The 25,244-nt window shown below is 41.5% G+C and overlaps 1 protein-coding gene across 4 annotated transcripts in view; it reads left to right on the forward strand.

Moving 5' to 3' along the window:
* LOC132825466 (TOM1-like protein 2) overlaps positions 1-25,244 on the forward strand; it is a 70,040-nt gene that overhangs the window by 9,826 nt on the left and 34,970 nt on the right. For all 4 annotated transcript variants that reach the window (XM_060840774.1, XM_060840771.1, XM_060840772.1 and 1 more), the window contains exons 2-6: positions 13,512-13,596; positions 15,415-15,493; positions 18,341-18,490; positions 19,352-19,486; positions 20,595-20,753. In XM_060840774.1, coding sequence (XP_060696757.1) covers positions 13,512-13,596; positions 15,415-15,493; positions 18,341-18,490; positions 19,352-19,486; positions 20,595-20,753 — 608 coding nt within the window. The remainder of the gene's footprint in view (positions 1-13,511; positions 13,597-15,414; positions 15,494-18,340; positions 18,491-19,351; positions 19,487-20,594; positions 20,754-25,244) is intronic.

The raw sequence follows: 25,244 nt of genomic DNA on the forward strand, positions 1-25,244 counted from the left end.
TCTGTCTTCAGAGAGGGACAACTGGTGATGGTTTAACTTGAGCGTTACCACACCTCAGGCAAGGGGTGCCAGCACAGAAATTAAGCCTCTGTGGGCATGATTTTGCACTGCAAACCAGCCATGTATCCAACTGGGTGAACTGAACTCTATGGTCAGATAACCCTTGATGAAAAATAAATATCCGTGAACAGAACTGTAGTTTAGGTGTCCTGCTGTAATCTCTGGGTGAAAATGTTCTTTCTCAATTCAGTCCTAAATTTGCTTCCCCCTAATTTTAAGGCTATGCCCTCTTGTCTTAGTTTCACCTGCCAGTTTCATCCTCTCGACTTCTATCCTATCCCCTGCATAATTTTATATCTTTCTATAAGATTCCTCCCTCAGACTTCTAAATTCCAATGAATATAATCCCTGTCTACCCAGTCTCTTATAAACCAAACCCCTCAAATCTGGAATCAACCTCGTGAGCCTCCTTTGTACGTCTTGTGTCAGTACATCCTTTCTCAAGAAGAATAAAACTATATGCACTACTCTAGGTGTGGCTTCATCAGCATCCTACACGGCTGCAACATCATGTCCCTAGTTTTAAACTCAATCCCTTCAACAATGAAGGACAAAATTGCATTTTCCTCCTTAATTACCTGTGGCACCTGCAGACCAACCTTCTGTGATTCATGCACAAGGACACCCAAGTCCCTCTGCACAGCAGCACACAGCAATTTTTTTTTAAACCATTCTATGACTCTATAATAATCCTTCTTACTATTATTGTATCAAAATGGATGATTTCACATTTATTAACATTGTACTCCCATCTGCCAGACCTTTGCCCACTCATTTAAACTATCTATGTCTCTTTGCAAAATTTCACAGTCCTCTGCAGACTTTGCTCTACTACTCATCTTAGTGTCTTCTGCAAACTTTGACACCCTACATGTGATGCCCAACTCCAAATCATCAATGTAAATTGTGAATATTTGCGGTCCCAATACTGATCCCTGAGGTACATTACTAGTCACTGCGAACCAGAAAAGCCAACTCATGTATCCACATTTTTTTGCTTACTGTTAGTTAACCAATCCTCTATCCATGCCAACACATTGCCCATAACACCATGCATCTTAGTCTTATGCAGCAATCTTTTCTGCAGCATCTTCTCGAATGCCTTTTGAAAATCTAGATATACCACATTTACTGGGTCCCCATTGTCCACCATGCTCATAATGCTTTCCTTGGTGACATCATCCAGAAGCAAAGCTTTCAATTTCCAATGTAAGCTGGTACACAACCCTATGACAACTCTTGAAAGAGATGGTCACTCCTCAGACACAGGATAAGGACAGCTGGGTTACAGTCAGGGGGAGCAAAGGGAACCAACAGAGAGAGCAGGGATTCCCTTGGCCACTCCCCACAGCAATAAGGATACCCTTTTTGGATACTGCTGGTGGGGAAGGCCTACCGGGGGAAGCCATAGTTGTCAGGTCTCTGGCACTGAGCCTGGCACTGTGGCTCAGAGAAGGGAGCAAATAGAAAAGCGCTATTGGCAGGGGACTCAATAGTTAGATGGATTGACAGGAGATTTTGTAGTCAGGAACAGGACTCCCAGAAGGTATGTTGCCTCCCCGGTGCCAGGATCCAGGATGTTGCCGATTGGGTTTACAGGATTCTGAAGGGGGAGGGGAAGAAGCCAGAAATCGTGGTACATATTGGCACCAATGACATAGCCAGGAAAGGGATTGAACATCTGAAAAGTAACTACAGAGAGCTAGGTTGGAAGCTGAAGAGCAGGATGAGTAGAGTAGCAATCTCGGGTTTGCTACTGGTGCCACGAGATGGTGGGGAACAGTCAGCGCATGCAGCTTAACACATGGCTGCGAGGTTGGTGCAGGAGGGAGGGCTTCAGATACCTAGACCATTGGGATGCCTTTATGGAAGGTGGGACCTGTACATGAAGGATGGGTTGCACCTGACCTGGAGGGGCACAAATGTTCTGGGTGGGAAATTTGCTTGTGTGGTTTGGGAGGGTTTAAACTAGTTTGGCAAGGGAGTAGGAATCAGCTGCATATCTGGGAGGGGGACAGTTGTAGATGGGGACAGTGACAGGATGTAATGAATCTATCTGGAAGTTTTCTCACATGATGAAACCAAGGGATCGGTAAAAGTGTTTCTGCTTTAATGCAAGGAGTGCCAGAAATAAGAGTGATGAACTTAGAGCATGGATCAGTAGTTGGGGCAATGATGATGTGGCTATAATGGAGATGTGGGTTTCACAGGGGCGGGAAAGGTTGCTAGATGTTCCAGGGCTTAGAATGTTTAAAAAGAACAGGGTGGAAAAAGAGGAGGGGGTGTATCATTGCTAATCAGAGTGCATAATCTTCAAGTAAAAAGTGAGGTCTGCAGATGTTGGAGATCAGAGCTGAAAATGTGTTGCTGGTTAAAGCGCAGCAGGTCAGGCAGCATCCAAGGAACAGGAAATTCAACAAGCCTGTGCCCGAAACGTCGAATTTCCTGTTCCTTGGATGCTGCCTGACCTGCTGCGCTTTAACCAGCAACACCTTTTCAGCTCTAATCAGAGTGCATCACAACTACAGAAACGAAGGTTGTTGAGGAAGGTTCGTCTACTGAGTCAGTATGGGTAGAAGTTAGGAACAGCAAGGGTGCAGCCACGTCATTGGGAGTTTTCTACAGATCACCTAATAGCAATAGAGAGATTGAAGAACTCCTAGGCCGGCAGATTTTGGAGAAATGCAGATGTAGCAGGGTTGTTGTTATGGGTGATTTCAACTTTCCCGATGTCGACTGGAACCTCCTTTAGTGCAGATGGTTTGGATGGAACCGTTTTTGTCAGGGGTGTTCAGGAGGGTTTCCTTACTCAGTATGTCGACAGGTCGATGGATTTGGCGCTCGGTAATGAGCCAGGACAGGTGCCAGATCTCGCGGTGGGAGAAACTTTGGTGACAGTGACCACAACTGCCTCTTGTTTACCATAGTCTTGGAAAGGGAAAGGAGTAGTTACCAAGGGAAGATATTTAATTGGGGAAAAGGAAATTATGACCTGATCAGACAGGAGTTGGGAAGTACAGAGTGGGAGCAATTGTTCCACAGAAAGCACACAGCAGACATGTGGAGACTGTTTAAGGAGCAGTTGTTGCGAATGATGCACAAATTTGTTCCTGAGTCAGGTAAGAGGGGGTAAGATTAAGGAGCCTTGGACGATGAGAACAGAGGAGCTTCTCTTCAAAAGGAAGAAGACAGCTTATGTCAAGTGAAAGAAGCTAAGGATTTAGCACCGCTTTAGAGGATTACAGGCTTGCTGGAAAGGAGCTCCGATATAGACTGAGGAGAACCAGGAGGAGGCATGAAAACGACTTGGCAGGAACGATTAGGGAGAACCCAAAGGCACTTTTCTCAGCATGAGGAATAAGAGGATGATCAGGGAGAAGGTAGGGCCGATCAGGGATAGTGTAGGGCACTTATGCGCGGAGCCTGAGCAGATAGGGGAAGCCATGAGGTTTTTTTTGTTTGCTTCCGTTTTGACTAAGGAAAGGGACCTTGTTGTGAATGAGAACTTTGAGGAACTGGGTTACAAGTTTGAACAGATCAAGATTGAAGGTTATGTGCTGGAAACTTTAGAAAACCATTGAGATTGATAAATTCCCAGGACCAGAACAGATTTATCCAAGGTGGCTCCGGGAAGTGAGAAAGGTTGCTAAGCTACTGGCGAAGGTCTTACTTCCTCACACTCCAGGGGAGCTGTACAGGAGGATTGGAAGGAAGTGAAAATTGTACCTCTTTTCAAGAAGGGTAATAGGGAAATCCCTGGCAATTACAGAGCAGTCAGTCATATGTCTGTGGTCAACAAGGTTTTGGAAAGAATTCTGAGGGATAAGATTTATGACTATTCGGAAAAGCAGAGCGTGATTAAAGGTAGTCAGCATGGCTTTGTGAGGGACAGGTCATGCCTCACTAATCTTATTGAGTTCTTTGAGGAGGTGACAAGACAGGTCGAGCAGTGGATGTGGTGTATATAGACTTCAGCAAGGCATTTGATAAGGTTCCCCGTGGTAGGCTTGTTCATAAAGTCAGGAGGATGGGATACAGGGAGATTTGGCAATCTCGATTCAGAATTGTTTGGCTGACAGAAAGCAGAGAGTGGTTGTAGATAGAAAGCATTTTGCCTGGAAGTCAGTGTTGTCCTGTAGGGCTGTGTTCTTGGGCCTCTGCTCTTAGTAGTTTTTATAAATGACTTGGATGAGGAGGTTGGGGGTGGGTTAGTAAATGTGCAGATGATGCAAAGGTTGGAGGTGCCGTTGATAGTATCGAGAACTATTGCATGCTGCAACGTGACATGGACAGGATGCGGAGCTGGGCTGAGAAATGGCAGATGGAGTTCAACCTGGATACATGAGAAGTGATGCATTTTGTAAGGTCGAATTCAAATGCTAAATATAGGATTAAAGACAGGTTTCTTGGCGTTGTGGAGGAACAGAGGGATCTGGGTGCTCAAGTACATAGATCCCTCAAAGTTGCCACCCAAGTGGATTGGGTTGTTAAGAAAGCATATGGTGTTTTGGCTTTCGTTAATAGGGGGATCAAGTTTAAGAGCTGCGAGATTTTGCTACAGCTCTACAAGTCTCTGGTGACACCACACTTGGAATATGGTGTCCAGTTCTGGTTGCCCTACTATAGGAAAGGTACAGAAGCTTTGAAGAGGGTGCAAAGAAGGTTTACTAGGATGCTGCCTGGACTGGAGGGCTTGTCTTATGAAGAGAGGTTTACTAAACTCAGACTTCTCTCTCTGGAAAGAAGGAGGAAGAGAGGTGACCTGATTGAAGTATATGAGGTAATGAGAGGCACGAATAGAGTCAATAGCCAGAGACTTTTCCCCAGGGCAGGATTGACTGGCACGAGGGGTCATAGTTTTAAGATATTAGAAGAAAGGTATAGAGGGAACGTCCGAGGTAGTTTCTTTACACAGTGTGTTGTGAATGCATAGGATGTGTTGCCAGCAATGGTGGTGGAAGTAGAGTCATTAGGGACATTTAAATGACTACTGGACATGCACATGGACAGCAGTGAATTGAGGCGTGCGTAGGTTAGGTTATTTTATTTTACATTAGGATTAATCCTTGGCACAATATCGTGGGCTTGTTCTGTGCTAAACTCTTCTATGTTCTTGAAACCCATATTTTTGCTGAATTAGCTAATTTGACTTGCAGTACTGTGCAGAAGTTTCATCCAGTGAAATATTGGGAAGATTAAATAATTCTGTCTCGCACATATAACACATGTCTTTTGGAAGTAAACCTTTAGTTGTAGGAGTATGACTTTTTTAGGTTGGTAAAATGGTACCACTATTTAAGAAAGGTAGTAAGCAAAAGCCAAGAAACTATAGACCAGAGAGCTTGACATCAGTGGTGGGCAAGTTGTTCGAGGGAATCATGACCGGATTTGTGTATTTAGAAAGGCAAAGCCTGATTAAAGATAGTCAACATGGCTTTGTGTGTGGGAAATCATCTCTGACACTAACTTGATTGAGTTTTTTGAAGTAACAAGGATTGAAGGCAGGGGACATGACCTATATGGATTTCAGTTAGGCGTTTGACAAGGTGCCACGTGGTAGACCAGTTAGCAAAGTTAGATCACGTAGAGTACAGGGAGAACTAGACATTTGGATACAGAACTGGCTCAAAGGTAGAAGACAGAGAGTAGTGGTGGAGGGTTCCTTTTCAAACTGGAGGCCTGTGACTAGTGAGATGCCACAAGGATTGGTGCTGGGTCCACTACTTTTCGTCATTTATATAAATGATTTGGATGTTAACATAGGAGCTATAGTTAGTAAGTTTGCAGATGACACAAAATTGGAGGTGTGGACAGTGAAGAAGGTTGCCTCAGTACAGTGGGATCCTGATTAGATGGGCCAATGGGCAGAGGAGTGGCAAATGGAGTTTAATTTAGATAAATGTGAAATGCTGCATTTTGGAAAGGCAAATCAGGGCAGGATTTGTATATTTAATGGTAAGAGAGTGTTGCTGAATGAAGAGATCTTGGAGTGCAGGTTCATAGTTCATTGAAATTGGACTCTCCGCTCAACGGAATAGTGAAGAAGACGTTTGATATGTTTGCCTTTATTGGTGAGTGCATTGAGTAAAGGAGTTGCGAGGTCATGTTGTGGCTGTGCTGGACATTGGTTAAGCCACTATTGGAATGTTGCATGCAGTTCTGATCTCCCTACTTTCGGAAGGATGTTGTGAAACTTGAAAGAGTTCAGAAAGATTTACAAGGATCTTGCTAGGTTTGGAGGATTTGGGCTACAGGGAGAGGATGAATAGACTGTTTTCCCTGAAGCATCAGAGGCTGAGGGATGACCTCGCAGAGGTTTATAAAATCATGAGGGGCATGAATAGGGAAGGTCTTCTCTCCAGGGTAGAGGAGTGCAGAACTAGAGGTTTATGGTGAGAGGGGAAAGATTTAAAAGGGTTCTAAGGGGCAACATTTTCATCAGAGAGTGGTGAGTGTATGGAATGAGCTGCCAGAGGAAATGGTGGAGGCTGGTACAATTACAACATTTAAAAGGCATCTGGATGGGTATATGAATAGGAAGGGTTTAGAGGGATATGGGACTAGATTTACTTAGGATATCTACTTAGGATGTTGGCACAGTGACTCAGTGGTTAGCACTGCCTCACAACACCAGAGACTGGGTTCATTTCCCACTTTGGTGAGTGTCAGTGTGGAGTTTTCACATTCTCCCCATGTTTGTGGGGGTTTCCTCCAGGTGCTTTGGTTTCCTCCACATCCAACGATGTGCAGGTTAGGTGAATTGGCCGTGCTGAATTGCCCATAGTGTTCAGGGATGTGGAGAATAGGTGCATTAGTCAGGGGTAAATGTAGGGGAATGGGTTTGGGCAGGTTAGTCTTTGGCGTGTCGGTGTGATCTTGTTGGGCCAAATGGCCTGTTGCCATACTGTAGATAATCTAATCAATTCTAATCTGGTTGGTGTGAACGAGTTAGACTGAAGGGTCTTTTTAATGCTGTATATCTCTATGGCTCTATGACACTAAATTTAAGATTTTAAATGTAAGATAAATGGGAACACCTGGTTGACGAACTAATAAACAGCTCTAAGGTAATAGGAGGGTGAAAGCCATGAAGATAACAGGTACTCTTCATTTAGCTGGAGATCTGTAGACAGTAAACATGTTAAAAATTGCATTAGCTTAATAAATTTAAAATGTTCAGAAGGACCTCTGGGCTAAATGGCCAGTTTTTAGAAGCTAAAAATTAATTTGTATAAGAATCACCTAAATATTCCAATTAACCTCTACCACAGGGATAAGTGATTCAGAGTGGATCCATGATTGGAATTCTGGGAAGTTATCTGTGTGGTTTTGTAGTAGAGTCATACAATCGTAGATATACAGCACAGAAACCGACCCGTCCATCTGACCTTCATCGAGTCCCATTTGCCAACACTTGGCCCATATCCCTCCAAACCCTTCCTATTCACATATCTTTCCAGATGTCTTTTAATCATTGAAATTATACCAGCCTCCACCACTCCCTCTGGCAGCTCATCTCATTCATGCACCACCCTCTGTGTGAAAGAGTTGCCTCTTAGGTCCCTTTTAAATTGTTCCCTTCTCACCTTAAACCTATGCCCTCTAGTTCTGGGCTCCCCCACGCTAGGGAAAACACCTTGTCTATTTATCCTATCCATGCCCCTCATGATTTTATAAACCTCTATAAAGTCACCTCTCAGCCTCTCCCTGTAGCTCAAATCCTCCAACCCTGGCACTATCCTTGGAAATCTATTCTGAACCCTTTCAAGTTTCACAACATCCTTCTGATAGGAGGGAGACCAGAATTGCATGCAGTATTCCAAAAGTGGCCTAACCAATGTCCAGTACAGCCACAACATGACCTCCCAACCCCTATACTCAATACTCTAACCAATAAAGGAAAGTATACTAAACACCAGCTTCACTTTCAAGGAGCTATGAACTTTCATTTCAAAATCTTTGTTCAGCAACACTCCCCAGGACCTTAACATTAAGTATATAAGTCCTGTCCTGATTTGCCTTTCCAGAAAGCAGCATTTCACATTTTATCTACGTTTAAACTCCATTTGTCACTCCTTGGCCCATTGGCCAATCTGATCAATAATCCTTTATACTCCGAGGTAACCTTTTTCACTGTCCACTACACCTCCAATTTTGGTATCATCTGCAAACTTACTAACTATACGTCCTCTGTTCACATAAATGATTTGGATATCGATGACAAAGCAGTGAGCCCAGCACCGATCTTTGTGGCACAATACTGGTCACAGGCTTCCAGTCTGAAAAGCAACCATCCACACTTCTACCTTTTTTGAGCCAGTTTTGTATTCAAATGATTAGTTCTCTCTGTATTCTATGAAATTTAACCTTGCTACCCTGTCTACCATGAAGAACCTCGTCGAACACCTTACTGAAGTCTGTATAGATCACATCCACTACTCTACCATCATCAATCCTCTTCATTAGTTCTTCGAAAAACTCAATCAAGTTGGTGAGAGCTTTCCCATGCACAAAGCCATGTTGACTATTCCTAATCAGCCCTTGCCTTTCCAAATATGTGTAAATCCTATCCATCAGGATTCCCTCCAACAACTCGCCCACATCCGATGTCAGGATCATCTGTCTATAGTTCCTTGGCTTTTCCTTAGCACCTTTCTTAAACAGTGGCACCACATTAGCTACCCTCCAGTCTTCCAGCACCTCACCTGTGACTATTGATGATGCAAATATCTCAGCAATCATTTTCCTAGCTTCATACAGAGTTATAGATTACACCTGATCAAGTCCTGGGGATTTAACCACCTTTTATGTTTTAAGACATCCAGTACCGCTACCTCTGTAATTATGGACATTTTTCAAGATGTCACCATCCATTGCCCCACATTCCATATCTCCCAAGTCCTTCTCCACAGTAAACACTAATGCAAAATACTTGTTTAGTATCTTCCCCCATCTCCTATGGTTCCACACATGGGCAGCCTTGCTTATCTTTGAAGGGCCCTATTTGCTCCCTAGTTACCCTTTTGTCCTTTAATGTAATCCATTTGGATTCTCCTTAACCCTAATTGCCAAAGCTATCTCATGTCCCCTTTCTGCCTTCCGGATCTTCGAGGAGAAAGTGAGGTCTGCAGATGCTGGAGATCAGAGCTGAAAATGTGTTGTTGGAAAAGCACAGCAGGTCAGGCAGCATCCAAGGAACAGGAGATTCGACGTTTCGGGCGTAAGCCCTTCTTCAGGAATGGCTGAAGAATGGCTTATGCCCGAAACGTTGAATCTCCTGTTCCTTGGATGCTGCCTGACCTGCTGCGCTTTTCCAGCAACACATTTTCAGCCCTCCGGATCTTCCCTCTTAAGAATACTCCTACTGCCTTTGTACACTTCTAAGGATTTACTCGATCTCTGCTGTCTGTACCTGACATATACTTCTTTCTTTTTCTTAACCAAAGCTCAATTTCTCTCGTCATCCAGCAACTACACCTACCAGCCTTGCCCTTTACCCTAATAGAAATATACTGTCTCTGGACTTTCGTTGTCTCATTTTTTTGAAGGCTTCCCATTTTCCAGCCATCCCTTTTATCTGTGAACATCTGCCCCCAATCAATTTTTGAAAGTTCTTGCCAAATATTGGCTTTCTTCTTCTTTAGAGCTTTAACTTTTAGATGGTCTATGCTTTTCCATCACTATTTTAAAACAAATATAATTATGGTCGCTGGCCCCAAAGTGCTCCCCTGCTGACCCCTCAGTCACCTGCCCTGTCTTATTTCCCAAGAGTAGGTCAAGTTTTGCACCTTCTCTACCAGGTACATCCACATACTGAATCAGAAAATTGTCTTGTACACACTTAACAATTCCTCTCCATCTAAACCCTTAACACTATGGTAGTCCCAGTCTTTGTTTGGAAAGTTAAAATCCCCTACCATCACCACCCTATTATTTTTACAGATAACTTAGATCTCCTTACAAGTTTGTTTCTCAATTTCCCTCTGACTATTTTGGGGCTCTATAATCCCACTAATGTGATCATTCCTTTCTCATTTCTCAGTTCCACCCAAATAACCTTCCCTGGGTGCATTCCCAGAAATAATGCAGCCGTAATGCTATCCCTTATCAACAGCAACAAACCCCCCCCCCCCCCCCACCCCCAACCTCCCTTTCTATCTTCCTGTAGTATTTGTATCTTGGAACGTCAGCTTCCAGCCCTGTCCACCCCTGAGCCATGTCTCTCTAATTGCTATGATATCCCAGTCCCATGTTCCTAACCATGCCCTGAGTTCATCTGCCTCCCCATTTCGGCCTCTTGCATTGAAATAAATGCAGTTTAATTTTATCACTCGTTCTTTGCTTTGTTTGTGCCCGGCCTGACTCTTTGACTCGCTCCTTTTTCTAACTGTACAAGTCTTGGATTGATCTCTTTTTCAAACTACCCCCACCTTCCTAGTTTAAATCCTCCTGAGCAGCTCTCATAAATCTCCCTGCCAGTATGTTAGTCCCCTTCCAATTCAAGTGCAATTCGTCTTCTTTGTACAGCTCACTTCTACCCCAGAGCTGAAAATGTGTTGCTGGTTAAAGCACAGCAGGTTAGGCAGCATCCAAGGAACAGGAAATTCGACGTTTCGGGCCAGAGCCCTTCATTCCTGATGAAGGGCTCTGGCCCAAAACGTCGAATTTCCTGTTCCTTGGATGCTGCCTAACCTGCTGTGCTTTAACCAGCAACACATTTTCAGCTCTGATCTCCAGCATCTGCAGACCTCACTTTTTACTCACTTCTACCCCAGGAGAGATCCAATGATCCAAAAATGTGAATCCTTCTCCCCTGCACCAACTCCTCATCTGCTCTTTCCTTCTACTCCTGCCCTGACTACCTCGTAGCACCAGGAGTAATCCAAATATTACTGCGCTCGAGGACCTTCATTTTTAATTCCTGCCTGTTTTTCTATATTCTTCCTTTCTCCTTCATATGGTTTTAGTTCCAATGTGTACAATGACCTCCTGCTAGTCCCTGTCCCCTTTTTGAGAACATTCTGCACCTTCTCTGAGATATCCTTGATCTTGGCACCAGGGAAGCAACACACCAGCATTAGTTTTTGTTACTGGCCGCAGAAACTTCTCTCTGTGCCTCTGACTAGAGGGTCTCTTATTACACTCGATCACTTGTAGCCTGATGTACCCTTCATTACATTAGAGCCATTCTTGGTGCCAGAAATTTAGCTGTTCGTGCTACACTCCCCTGAGAGTCCATCACCTCTAAATTTTCCAAAGCAACATACTTGTTTGAGATGGGGATAGCCACAGGCGACTCCTGCACTACCTGCCTCTCTATTACCTTTCCTCGAGTTAACCCATCTACCTGACTTTATCTGCAGCTTTTTTCTCTTACTATACCTACCATCCATCACATTCCCTCGCTCCTGTAAATTTCTTATTGCTTCTAACTTCCGATCCATACGATATGATAAGGCTTGCAACCAAGGACACTTTGTGCAGACAATCATCAGTAAAGTAGAAACTGTCCCTAAATTCCCACATCTGAAGAGCACATCACTCTACTAAAGGCCATATTTATTTCTTCACAATCTACAGACCCAGAAAATAGCACAATTTAAAAAAAAAACACTGCTCCAGGCTAACTTGGTATTTTTAAGTTTTAAGAATATAAACCATGAGACAGATCTCAAAACATACAATCAAGAAAGAAACCACTCTATTCACTATTGTAGATTTACAGCAAGGTTACACTTAAAAAATATGCAGTTTTTGGCTCCTGTGTTCTGAGCTCTCCCATGCAGGTTATCCCAAGGTCAGCTGTGAATTTTGCTGTTTGTTCATTTTTCCATGATGTACTCCGACGTCCAGAGACTACACAGTAGATGCAGGGGCTGGAGGAACTAGGTGCTAAATGGGAAGAGGAGGTCTCTTGGAACCTATAATCATTGGTTAAATCTGCAGCCTTGAACAATTGACAGTTCCTCCATATATATCTCAAGCCAGAATCTCAGAAAATAACCACTTATTGTTAGCTGTTGCATTTTTCTTCTGACAAAAGGCCAAATAAGGTGATGGTCATCTCCTCTTGAATGGCTAGCCCTTAAATCCTTTGGAACTTTCCCCCAGTGAACCTATGGAGATGTTGGGAGTATGAATGCCAGAACTTGGGACTTCCTGCTGTAAAACTTCAAAGGCAAGAAGGGCTTATGCCCGAAACGTTGATTCTTCTGCTTGGATGCTACCTGACCTGCTGTGCTTTTCCAGTGCCACGCTTTTTGACTCTGATCTCCAGTATCTGCAGTCCTCCCTTTCTCCAAGAAGATAACAAAATATGAACCAAAGAAAGTAATTTCATCTTTTGTCACCAGACCTGTTCAGTCACAGATTCCACCTAATCTGTGTAGTCTCCTTGACACGTGCAATTGTAATGACTTACTGCTTTGAATTAGACATAATAGCATTTTTGGTTGAGTTTTCAATTTGAATCATTCATATCACTTTTGCCTTATAACCAGAGTTTAACACACAAATTGTCCTTTCAAATATTGCAATTTTGTCAGTCTATTAGATTTCACTTATTGGGCTGATGAATTGATCTTTGACAGAAGCTTCAGGCAATTGTGAGACATGGTGGCTCAATGGTTAGCCACTGCTGCATCACAGTGCCAGGAACCTGGATTGGAGTCCAGGCTTGGGTAACTGTCTATCTATGTCAGGCTTGTTCTCCACGTGTCTGTGTAGGTTTTAGACAGGTGGTTCTGTTTCGTCCCACTGTTCCAAACTGTTCAGGTTAAGTGGTTTGTCCCTTCTACTTTGTTCTGTGGTGTCTCGAGGTGTGCAAGCTCGGTGGATTACCTATGGTCATAGCGAAGATTTGTGGTGAAGTCACTTCCGGTTCCTTTTCTCAGGGGTGGTAGATGGGGTCTAACTCGGTGTTTGTTGATAGAGTTCCGGTTGGAGTACCATGCTTCTAGGACTTCTTGTGTGTGTCTTTGTTTGGCTTGTTCTAGGATGGATGTGTGGCATTCCAACCAGAACTTTATCAACAAACGCATCAAGTTCAACCCCATCTGCTACCCCCTGAGAAGAGGAACCAGCAGTGACTTCACCATAGGAAATAACATCACCAACCTAAACATAGAAAGCAGTGCTTCGCCTGAGGCCCAATGAAGATGTTACCTAGTAGGGTGACGAAACGTCTGGAAATGAACCTTCAAATTCAGCGAGCAAACCTACATCCATAGCCATGGTAAATTTGGGGCTTTGGGGATAGGGTGAGGTGCTGAGTCTACGAGGGATGCTTTTTGGAGGATTGATGCAGGACTCAATTGTCTGAATGGCCTCTGCCCTTAGGGATTCTATAATTAACCTTTCTAATAATATTTCTATTCACAGACTTATTCTCTTTTTTTTGGAAAGTAGTGTGCTACATAAAGTACTTGCATTTTGTTGTTCTTTATTAATAGAACGTGCTACAGATGGATCCCTGCAGACTGAAGACTGGGCCCTGAACATGGAAATTTGTGATATTATTAACGAAACTGAAGAAGGGTAAGAATTAAATAGGGAAAGTATTAAATCTTTGAATAAAAGTATTAACTATTTGGTAGAAGGAGCAGATCATAAAGTACCAAAGTGAGGCAATTGATTAACTGCTGTGGTCTTTCCCAGCCCTTCAAAAACCTGATTGAATTCAATGTGCTCCGATTTTGGGTATGTTTTATTTCACATTGAATATTGTTTCCTCTGGGTTGAGAACAATATTTCAAGAGTTACATTAATATAGATTAGCCATTCGTCCAATTTTAAGTAGAGGTCTAGTTTTTGATTGAGTTGATTGCGCAAATGTGAAATAAGCTTTTTTTAAAAATCAGTTCAAGGGAAATGGGCATCATGGGCTAGGCCGACATTTATTGCCCAGAGATCAGTTACGAATCAACCACATTGCTGTGGATCTAAAGTCACATGTAGGCCAGACCAGGAAAGGAATGCATGAACTAGGTATGTTTTACAACAATCGGCAATGGCTACGTGGTCACTATTGGGTCTTTATTCATTGAATTAAAATTTTGCTGTCTGTCTTGATGGTATTCAAGCCCATGCCCCCAGACCATTGGCTTGAGTGTTCTGGATTACTAGCTTAGTGACGCTATCACTATGCCACCACCTTATCTTACCTATTGTGTTTTTTTTACTTCCTGACACTTTTTAAGTTCAAAGCTGTCAACCAAAAACTGGGAGCTGTACAGAAACTTCAATCAGATCCCTTTCATAATTTGATCCTTGGAGTCCAGACATTCTAGTAAATCCACATTATGCTGCCTCCAAGGCCTGTGTCTGTTTCCTGAGGTATGGTGCCTAAAACTTCTCAAACTATTCCAAATTTGCTCTGCACTCTTATTGACTTCTCAGGAATGCTTCCTACTAATCTGCTGGCTCACTTTCCAGCAAAATATTATCCCTGTTGATCTGTCTTCATTATTCCCCTTTTCTGCCCAACCCATTTAATTTATTTGGCTTAATTTGTTTGTGTTTTATCTCTTCCTTATCTATAATAACTTGTACATCTCTCTTTACTTTGAGAAAGGGATCTGTGAGTTAACTACCAGGGAACTTTGTTCCCATCTACCTTTGGGAACTTTGTTCTTTTTATGTGGCTCTTGGTGGAGAAAGGGAGTGAGTTTTGAACTCCTTGGAATTCAGGATTTCTATTGATGAGAGTTTGGCGTGAGCTCAGGTGCACTCAGGATAGAAACCGGAGGAGCTGGCTGCTTCATTTCGTTAATTTAGAATACTTTGGGAACTACATTTCTCCATTTTTTTTTTGGAACCCCTTCAGGTTTATCCACAAGGAATTAAAACTTGGGTAAAGTATTTGAGTATTGGCAGTACATGTGCAATGTATCTTAGAAACAAAAGTCAGAATTGTTATTAAATTATTTTTTTTAAAGTTTTCTAAAAAGAAAGTGTTTTTCCCAAGTCCTTGAAAATAATTGTGATATTTCACTGAATATAAGAGTCTACGGTTCTGGTTTCTTAAAACTTCAAGTTTATTCCAGAAGTTGCTTACAAAGGCATGTTCAAGACTTGACATCCAACAGCAGTTATGTATCATTGTTAATACAAGTGCAGTGTGCATTTGGCTCTTTCAAACTGCCTGAACCACGAATATCAGGCATACTTATCTGTCACTTGATGTCACTGGTGTATGTGAGCATTAAAAAATCTGAGTTTTGAGGAAGTTATGAGTTGAACTGATAAAACTGAACTCTGGCTATCAATTATTTCCCTCGCTAGAATTGTTTTAATACACGCCGCTTAGCAGAATTAACTCGCTTTCCTTAATAGATGAAAATTTTCCTTTTATAGGCCAAAGGATGCTATCAGGGCTCTGAAAAAAAGGCTGAGTGGAAATAAAAACTACCGTGAAGTAATGCTTGCTTTAACGGTGAGTTAGAAAAAAAACCTGCTTTCCTGCATGTTTGAGAAATGTCTTGAAATATGTGACTTTTTTTTTGAAGGAGTCCTCACTGTTGCCAAGTAGCAAACTAGTGGGTGGCACGGTGGCACAGTGGCTAGCACTGCTGCTTCACAGCGTCAGAGACCCAGGTTCAATTCCCGCCTCAGGCGACTCTCTGTGTGAAGTTTGCACATTCTCCTCGTGTCTGCGTGGGTTTCCTCCCACAGTCCAAAAATGTGCAGGTTAGGTGAATTGGCCATGCTAAATTGCCCGTAGTGTTAGGTGAAGGGGTAAATGTAGGAGAATGGGTCTGAGTGGGTTGCGCTTCGGCGGGTCGGTGTGGACTTGTTGGGCTGAAGGGCCTGTTTCCACACTGTAAGTAATCTAATCTAATCTAATCTAATCTAATCTAAACCAGTGATTAATATACCTATGGTTCTTACATGGCTCAGTGAGGTGTATGGCTAATGAGTTGGTTTTTGATGATATTAGTTGAGGGGCAAACGATGGCTAGGCTATCAGGACGCTCTGAATTTATATTGAGCAGAGCCCTAGGATTTGTAACATTATAGTTAAACAAGTAGATGCTCATTGAGGTAATGGAGTGTACTAATGTCCATCCCACTTACTGATCCACAAGTGTGGGGAAAATATTTTCTGCTTTTATATTTGCAGATATCCCTTTCGTTATACAAGTATGCTTAAGTTCCAGTCAGCCATTCTATCTTCTCTCCAATTGTTTCAGCAGCTATGGTTTCTTCCCCATAACCTCTTGCAATCATGTTTTAGCATTTGTTAGATAGCATGGATCAGTACTTGTTTGGATACCGATCTCTTCTATTAAAGGTGGGGAGAATGGTATCTATGCTCATCTGTTGGTCTGTTTATCTGTTAAAAATACATCTCAAATTATTGGATGGAATGCAGTGAAACTTGTTACTACTTTTGATTGAATGCTGCTGACTGGACCGGGATTTATTACCCATCCCCAGTTGTCCTTGAATCAAGTGGCTTGCTAGACCAATTCAGAGGGCAGGTAAGAGTCAACTACATTGCTGAGAATATTGAGTCAAATGTAGACGGGCAGTTTTTTTTCCCAACAGGACACTCGTTAACCACCTGGGTTTTTATGACAGCTGACAATGGTTTCATAGTCATCATTTGACTTTTAATCCCAGGTTTATAGAGTCAGTTATGTGACACGGAAACAGACCCTTCGGTCTATCTTGTCTGTGCCAATCAGATATCCTAACCTGATCTAGTCCAGCATTTGGCCCAATCCCTCCAAAGCCTTCCTATTCAAGTATCCATCCAGATGCTTTCTTAAATATCTGCATCCACCATCCCCTCTGGTAGCTCATTCAGTTCGCGCACCTCCCTCTGTGTGGAAAATGTTGTCTCTTTGGTCCATTTTAAATCTTTCCCTACTCACGTTAAGCCTAGTTTTGGACTCCCCTGCCTTGGAAAAAAGACTTTGGTTATTTACCCATCTATATCCCTCACACCCTTGTAAATCACTACAAGATCACCACTCAGTCTGTGACGCACCGGGGAATGGGTATAATGTCCCAGCCTATTCAGTCTCTCTATACTGCATTAATTTACTCTATATTCCACCATCTTCCATGATAGGATTTGAATCTGTGTCTCTGAGACATTTCCTGGGTTTCTGGATTACTAGACCAGCAACAATTCCAGTACACTATTACCTTCCCAGGTATGATCCATGGAAAACTGCATTAGTTTTTGGTGGACCAACAGGTCTAATTCCAAATAAGTTTAAAAGATCTGATATTGTGAGCTAGGGGCACATTGATGTTTTTAGAATATTGTCTGTTATCTTGGTTGTTGTAGTGGAACCTGGCTAGAGTTTTCAGAGTTGGTGGTTGTTTGTGGGCTTGCCTCAGTGAGGGATAAGCTCTTTTTCAAAGAGTGGTAATTTTGGAATCTTTGTAGTTACAGAGCATCAGTCTAGCTGGAGAAAGTCTTGATGGACAATTTGGTATAATTGTAAAAACATTGAGTTTATGCAAACTGCAGAGAATGCACTTCACGCTTTTACTGGGTAAAATCACACTGGCTGTTCACAGTTGATGTTCCTTGGACTCTAAATGTATTCCTTTTGATGATTGGATGTAGAAGTCTGGATTTTTAAAATCCAGTAATAATAGTTGCTAGCATTTTTTTTTAAAGACTCTTCACTGGATTTAGGTACTGTTGTTGCCCATCCCTAATTGCTCTTGAAAGGAATAACTTGGTATGTCATCGTAGAAGACAGTTAAAGAGTAACCTCGTTGCCATAAATCTGGAGTCATCTGTAGGTCAGACCAAGTAAGGATAGCCCTTATTAGGTTTTTAACACTGAGTTGTCATGGTTGCTTACTATTGCTGAGACTCGTTTTCAATCCTGATTTTTTTTTTATTAAATAGAATTTAAATTCCTCCAGCTGTCATGATGAAATTTGAAGCCATGTTGCCAGAGCTTTAGTCTTAGCCCTCATTTGCTGACAATACTGCCATCTTCCCTGAGATTACCAGTCTGCTCTTGGTGTCCTCAAAATTGCTTGTGTAACTTGGCAGTATTTTCAGTATGTTGCTTAAGAATGGTGTTGCAAATGGAAGTTAACAGAACTATTGTCAAGTTCTGCCACCAGTGATCTTTAAAGGCAACTTGAAAAAGAATTAAACTTCTGCTATCTCATCTTTATAGGGGAAAAACAAACAATATCCTATCATATGCATGCTTTCAGATTAACCTGTTGCAAGGAATTAAGTGAGTAATCCAATGCTTAAATTTGACAAATAATTTCATTTTATCTCCCTTTTCAAAATTAGATTTTGGAGACCTGTGTTAAGAACTGCGGTCATCGTTTCCATATCCTCGTAGCCAACCGTGACTTTGTTGATGGTGTTTTAGTAAAAATTGTCTTGCCCAAAAATAATCCTCCAGCCATTGTGCAGGATAAAGTCCTTGGATTGATACAAGTATGTGTTTATATCTTTTAAAAATATGCATTCTCCATTGTGTAAATAATTATTCAAATGAAAGTTTTTGAAAATGCCTTTCATGCAGAAGATATCGTGTTTGATATTAAACATTAGCAATTCAAAATTAACATTTGAAAAATTAAGATTGAAATGTTCTTTCACTGTTTTTATGAACTTGAGAGAATGGCAGAGAGAACAATAGTCATCACTGCATAGATTTAGTCCTTAAATGGATTAACACCATCTCGCCTGGGAATATCTGAGCAATAGTTTTAATACAACAGACCAAATTAACAGGTAAATACAATACTTGCACGTCAGATCCCATACTCTTCAAGTAATACCATGAATCATCAGTTGCTGTATTATAAACATAGTTCATTGTTGAATGAAAGCCAAAAGTGTTTAATTTCTTTAGCAAATGCCATTTTTTGGTGGTCAAAGAGGCGTTTCATCAGCCAGTTGCAGTCATTTGCAACTCAATTCCCTTCGTAGCTTACTAAGCAAGTGTGCAGTGTTGGCTGTCTCATAATCGGAATGCCCCAGCAGCTGATTTTCAGGCACTTCCAGGCCGCCCTTTCCTATACACTGAAGGTGCAAGATATGTCTAAAATGTTCTGAGCTCTTAGATCGAAGCTATACACAGACTTAGTATTGGTTCAAGTGCAAGGTCAACCACAACTATTTTTTTGCACCCTGAAATTATAGGACATTTGAAAGCCTGTAAATGTACCCAGCCTAAATGAAGCCTGAAATTTCCAAGAGCAGAAGTCTGATGCAGTAGGCCAATGTGATGTGACAATTATTACTAATCTTTCTGTAAAGATTCAAAAATTGTTTGTTTGTCTTCACTCTTAGGCTTGGGCTGATGCTTTCAGGAGTAGTCCAGATCTGACTGGAGTAGTTCATATTTATGAAGAGTTGAAGAGGAAAGGAATGGAGTTTCCAATGGCAGACCTGGATGCACTGTCTCCAATACACACACCAGGGAGAGTAAGCATTGCCCTATGTCAGTGTGATGGATGCTTCTAAGTGCACGATTGACTTGCACTTCAGCGTTTTTTGTTGAGTGCAAATAAAATCAGTTGTTAAATTTCAGCATGCAGCTTTCAAGTGAACTTACAGATTCATTATAGCCTGCAGAGAAGACAGAAAACGTTGATACAAGTGATTTAAATATTTGTTTCAAATGCATTTTTAGTTTTGATGGGAACATTGGTGCAACTTAAAATCTACATTTTAATTTGCATGTGGGAGGGAGATTTAGCTCCGTTGCAGTCTGCATGTCAATAATGATGAATACTTTCTATGGCATAGGTTACATACTGCATTTATTTGAAGAAAATTCAACAATATGTTTCATTGGCATATCTTTTCCCCATTTATCATCACATTAGTGTTTTCAAAATAGTAGAAAATAATTATTTTTGTATTTGTGTAGAATTTGTCAGAGTTAACTCCTGCCTTTCATATTGGTTGCAATCAATACTTTTAGTTTGTATTAGATTTATTCTGTGAATTGAGAAGTATCTGCTTTCTGATTATTAAATTTCCAGTTGTAATTTATCTATCATCCAAACAATAAGCACAGTTTCATTGCATTTGTTCATCTTATCTTCAACTAAGGGGAAACTGTATTGATTATTGAACACTTCTGAAATATAGGAACTGATGTAGCTTCTGTGCACTCTAGGTGTAGCTGTAGAGCTTGATCATTATCTGTGCCTCAGATTCTCTGTGCACTTCTACATTTGCCTAGGGAATCATTCCTTTTCAATGTTTGCCTACAGCATGGGAATAGATGTATTCTGTGCTCATTTGCACAGAGATTTTGTAGATTTGATGCTGTGGTTTGAAAATTTATGATGCTGTGAAAATATTTTTTAAAAAGCACTTTTTTTTTGTTTTAGAATGAATGGTAATAGGTGAACCAGTGAATCTTAACTCATTTGCACTAATGAGGAAATATGGGTTGCTCTGTCAGAAGTTGGAAAGTGCTCAGTAATATTCATTCATTCATTCATCAAAATAAGTTATTGAAGTTTCAAACCTTGTTTCCATTTTACACTGAAGATGTCTGTATATTTTATTTCAACTGCAGTGCATTCCTGAGGTAGATCCGGCAATGAACAAACCAATGCCTCAGTCCCTACAGAAAAACACTTCACCAAACAGCATGTTATCTGTACCCTCCACACTGACTGCCTATACAGCCCCACGAGGCCTTCCAGCTGGACCAATCACTGCAAACGTTGAACAGGTGAAAAAATTGAGAGTACCTCAACAACTTATGTTTATATAACTCCTTTTGCAAAAATGTGCAATAGGAACACATGGGTTTTCAAGGCTGCTTTGTCATTCATCATGATCATGATTGATCACTGGCTTCCCCTATCCCTTCATTCCCTGAAAGGCCAAAAATCTTCCTCTGCTTTGAGTACATTGGAGTATCTGCAACCCTCTTGGATTGAGAATTTCAAAGCTTTACAATCTGAGTGAAGAAATTTCTTCTCACCTCGTTCCTAAATGACTGACTCCTTGTCTAAGATTGTGCATCCATGTTTTAGATTCCTCAGCCACCTTGTCAAACCTCCTGAGAAACCTTGCATGTTTGTATAACATTATTTGCCATCCTTCTAGATGCTAGAAAGTGTAGGCCCAATTTACATGACTTTTCATCATTGGATAATCTCGGAAACCAATCAAGTGAACCTGCAGTGTACCACTTCCAAACCTTACTGAAATATAGAGGTGAAAACTGTGCTCGTTACTACATTTGTGGATTCATGCAAGTTCTTTACGATTGTACCACTGTTTCGTTTTTGATGTTCTTTAGTCTCTTTGTAATGAAGGTTACCATAAAGGCTTGCTGTACCTTCGTGTTAACTTTGTGCTCCTTGTTGATGGCCAGAGAGAATTGTACATTTACATGTTTCGTGCTTAAAAATATTCTGTTTTTCTAATCTTGTGAACAAAGTGAATAAACCCCACGCTCCCCCACATTCTACTCCTTTAGCTACCCTGTTGTCGTCTAATTAAACTATCTTCCTCATGGTTTATATTCCAACTTCACTTTGTATCATCAGTAAGCATGGATACTTTGTTCTTGGTTCCTTCGCCGAAGTCATTGACTTTGATTTAAATAGCTGAACCCCAACCCCAATCCACACAGCACTCAACTGCTTTTTTTTTTATCCCTACTGTTTCTTGTCCATTTAACCCACTTCCTCTCAAGCTAACATCATACCTGGTATTTCCCACTATTATAAAGCCAAATTTGACACTAAGATAAGGGGCTATTAGGATGAAAGTTTTGAGGGATATCTTAAAAGAAGGAAAGTGAAGATGAATTTGGAGAGGGAATACCAGACAGTAATGGCTCAATCACAATCCATGATGTTCAAGAGGCCAGAATTAAAGAAGTACCTCTGCAAAATTGGGTTGGAGGAGGTTACATAGATAGTTTTGAGGCCATGGAGGGATGTACAAGCAAAGATGAGAATTTTAAAATTGACCCATTGCCAAATGTCTATCGGATGCCCAGCTCCCTAACTGCAAGGGAGGAGATGGAATAGTGGTAATGTCACTGGACTACTAATCCAGAAACCCTCAGAATAATGATTGTGTTTGAATGCCATAATGGTGAAAGTAGAATTCAACACATTTTGGAATTAAAAGCCTGGTGACGATGCAACCAATTCCAATTGTAAGGGAAAGAAATCCCACCATCCTTACCTGGTCAGACCAATGTATGACTCCAGACCTACAACAGTATTGTTGACTCTTAATTACCCTCTCAATTGTCCCAGCAAGCTGCCTCAATTGTATCAATGACTACAAAGTCTAAAGAAAAGAATGAAACTGAACAGATTACCTGACATCAACCTGGGTACCAAAAATGACTACAGCTGTTGATCATGCAAAGTCCTACTTACCAGCATCTGATTGCTAGTGTCAAAATTGGAAGAGTTGTTTCAGAGAGTATTCAAGAAATAGCCTGATATTGTAAGATTCCATGAGTATTACTATGTATTAGACACAACCAGCACCATCCGTATGACACCGGAGGTAGGGGCATTATGATATACTGTCAAGAAGGAGTTTCCCAGACTCTAGATTCTATTTAAACTTCCTAATGTCAGGACGTACGGGGTCAAGGAAATCTCCTGCTGGTTACTACCTATGCTCTTTCTTTCACCATCCTCTTAAAAAAAACAATTAGTAGGAAAGATCACTGCACAATGTTTATAGAGACAGCCCCGTCTTCACATTTAAGAGTTTGAGGAGGGACAGACAGTTGATGGGGCAAAGTAGCAGTCAGTGTGCTGGGTTGAAGTGTGTCTGTTTTAATGCAAGAAGTATCAGGAATAAGGATGATGAACTAAGAACATGGATCGGTACTTGGAACAATGATGTTGTGGCCATTACAGAGACTTGGACATCACAGGGGCAGGAATAGTTGTTGGATGTTCCAGAGTTTAGATGTTTAAAAAGGAATAGGAAGAAGGGAGGTAAAAGAGGTAGGGGAGTGGCATTGCTAATTAGGGATGGCATAACAGCTGTAGAAAGAGAGGTCATCGCGGAAGGTTTGTCTACAGAATCAGTATTGGTGGAAGTCAGAAACAGGAAAGGAGCAGTCACTTTATTGGGCATTTTCTACAGACCTCTCGGTAGCAACAGAGATACAGAGAAGCAGGTTGGGAGGCAGATTTTGGAAAAGTGCGGAAATAACAGGGTTGTTTTCATGGGTGACTTTAACTTCCCAAATATTGATTGGAACCTGCTTAGGTTAAATAGTTTGGATGGGGTAATTTTTGTCAGGTGTATCCTATCTCAATATGTCGGTAGGCCAACTACAGGGGAGGCAAGGATCAGACAGGACTCTAAAGGGTTCCAAGGTAGCCAGGAAGGAAATGAAGAATGGCCTCAGGAGAGCTAGAAGAGAGCATGAAAAATATTTAGCAGGACGGATGAAGGAACATCCTAAGGCATTCTACACTTATGTGAGGAACAAGAGGATGGCTAGAGTGAAGGTATGGCTGATTAGGGATGGTGGAGAGAATTATTGCCTGGAGTCGGAGGAGGTAAGCGAGGTCCTTTTAATGAATACTTTGCGCTCAGCAGAAAATACTGAAGCATTCTTGATGTTTCTGAGCACAAGCTGTGAAACAAGCTGATCTACCCAAACAGGTTAATGTTAAGAAAGAGGATGTGCTGAAAATTTTGAGAAATATAAGATCAGAAAAGTGCCCTGAGTCTGACAGGATATACCCAAGGTTACTACAGGAAGCAAGGAAAGAGATTGCTGTGGCTTTTGCAATGAGCTTTACATCCTCACTGTCCACTGGAGTAGTGCCAGATGATTGGAGGGTGGCAAATGTTATTCCCTTGTTCAATAAAGGGAATAGGGATAATCCTGGGAATTACAGACCAGTCAGTCATATGTCTGTGGTGGGAAAATCATTGGAGAGGATTCTGAGAGACAGGATTTATGATTACTTGGATAACCATAGTTTGATTAGAGATAGTCAGCATAGCAGGGGTAGGTCATGCCTCAAGCTTTATTGCATTTTTTGAGGATGTGACAAAATAATTGAAGGTAGAGATGTGGTGTACTTTGATTTTTAGCAAGGTATTTGATAAGGTTCCCCATGGTAGGCTCATTCAGAAAATAAGGAGGCATGGGATACAGGGAAATTTGGCCAGCTGGATACAGAATTGGCTAACCCTAAGAAAGAGGGTAGTAGTGAATGTTAAGTATTCAGCCTGGCACTCGGTGACCAGTGGTGTTGCACAGTGAGCTATTCTGGGATCTCTACTTTTTTTGTGATTTTTATAAATGACTTGGATGAAGAAGTGGAAGGGTGGGTTATAATATTGCTGATGTCACGAAGGTTGATGGAGTGGTGGATAGTGTGGAAGGCTGTTATAGGTTGAATTGGGATAATAATTGGTAGATGGATTTCGACTTGGAAAAGTATGAAGTAATTCATTTTAGAAAATCTGATTTGAACATAATACAGCTTTAAAGGCAGGTTTCTTGGAGGTCTGAATAACAGAAGGATCTTTGGGTACTCATTCATAGATTCTTCAGAGTTGCTACCCAGGTTGATAGGGTTGTTAAGAACGCGTATGGTACGTTGGCATTCGTTAGCAGGTGGATTGAGTTTAAGAGCCTTGAGGTTTTGCTGCAGCTCTGTAGAACACTGGTTAGACCAAACTTGGAATGTTGTGTTCAGTTCTGGTTGCCTCATTATATGTGGAAGCTTTAGAGAAGGTGCAGAGGAGATTTACCAGGATGCTGCCTGGACTGGAAGGCATGTCTTATGAAGAAAGGTTGAGGGAACTAGGGCTTTTCTCATTGTAGCGAAGAAGGTAGTGAGATGACTTGATAGAGGCATACAAGCTGGTGAGAGGCATAGATAGTGAATAGTTAATTTTTTTTTTCCCAGGGTGGAAATGGCTATCACGAAGGGGCATAATTTTAAGGTGATTGGAGGTAAGTTTAGGGGAGATATCAGAGGTAGGTTCTTTATGCAGAGAGTGGTGGGTGTATGGAATGCACTGCCAGCAGTGGTAGGGTCAGATGCTTTAGGGACATTTAGGCAACTCTTGGATTGGCACGTGGAAGACAGTAAAATGAAGGGTATGTTGGTTAGTCTAATATAGAGAAGGATAAAAGGTTTGCACAACATCGAGGGTTGAAGGGCCTGTACTGTTCTATGTTCTATATACTCCATGTTCAGTGTAG

This window comes from Hemiscyllium ocellatum, chromosome 20 (assembly GCF_020745735.1).
Source record: "Hemiscyllium ocellatum isolate sHemOce1 chromosome 20, sHemOce1.pat.X.cur, whole genome shotgun sequence".
NCBI lineage: Eukaryota > Metazoa > Chordata > Chondrichthyes > Orectolobiformes > Hemiscylliidae > Hemiscyllium > Hemiscyllium ocellatum.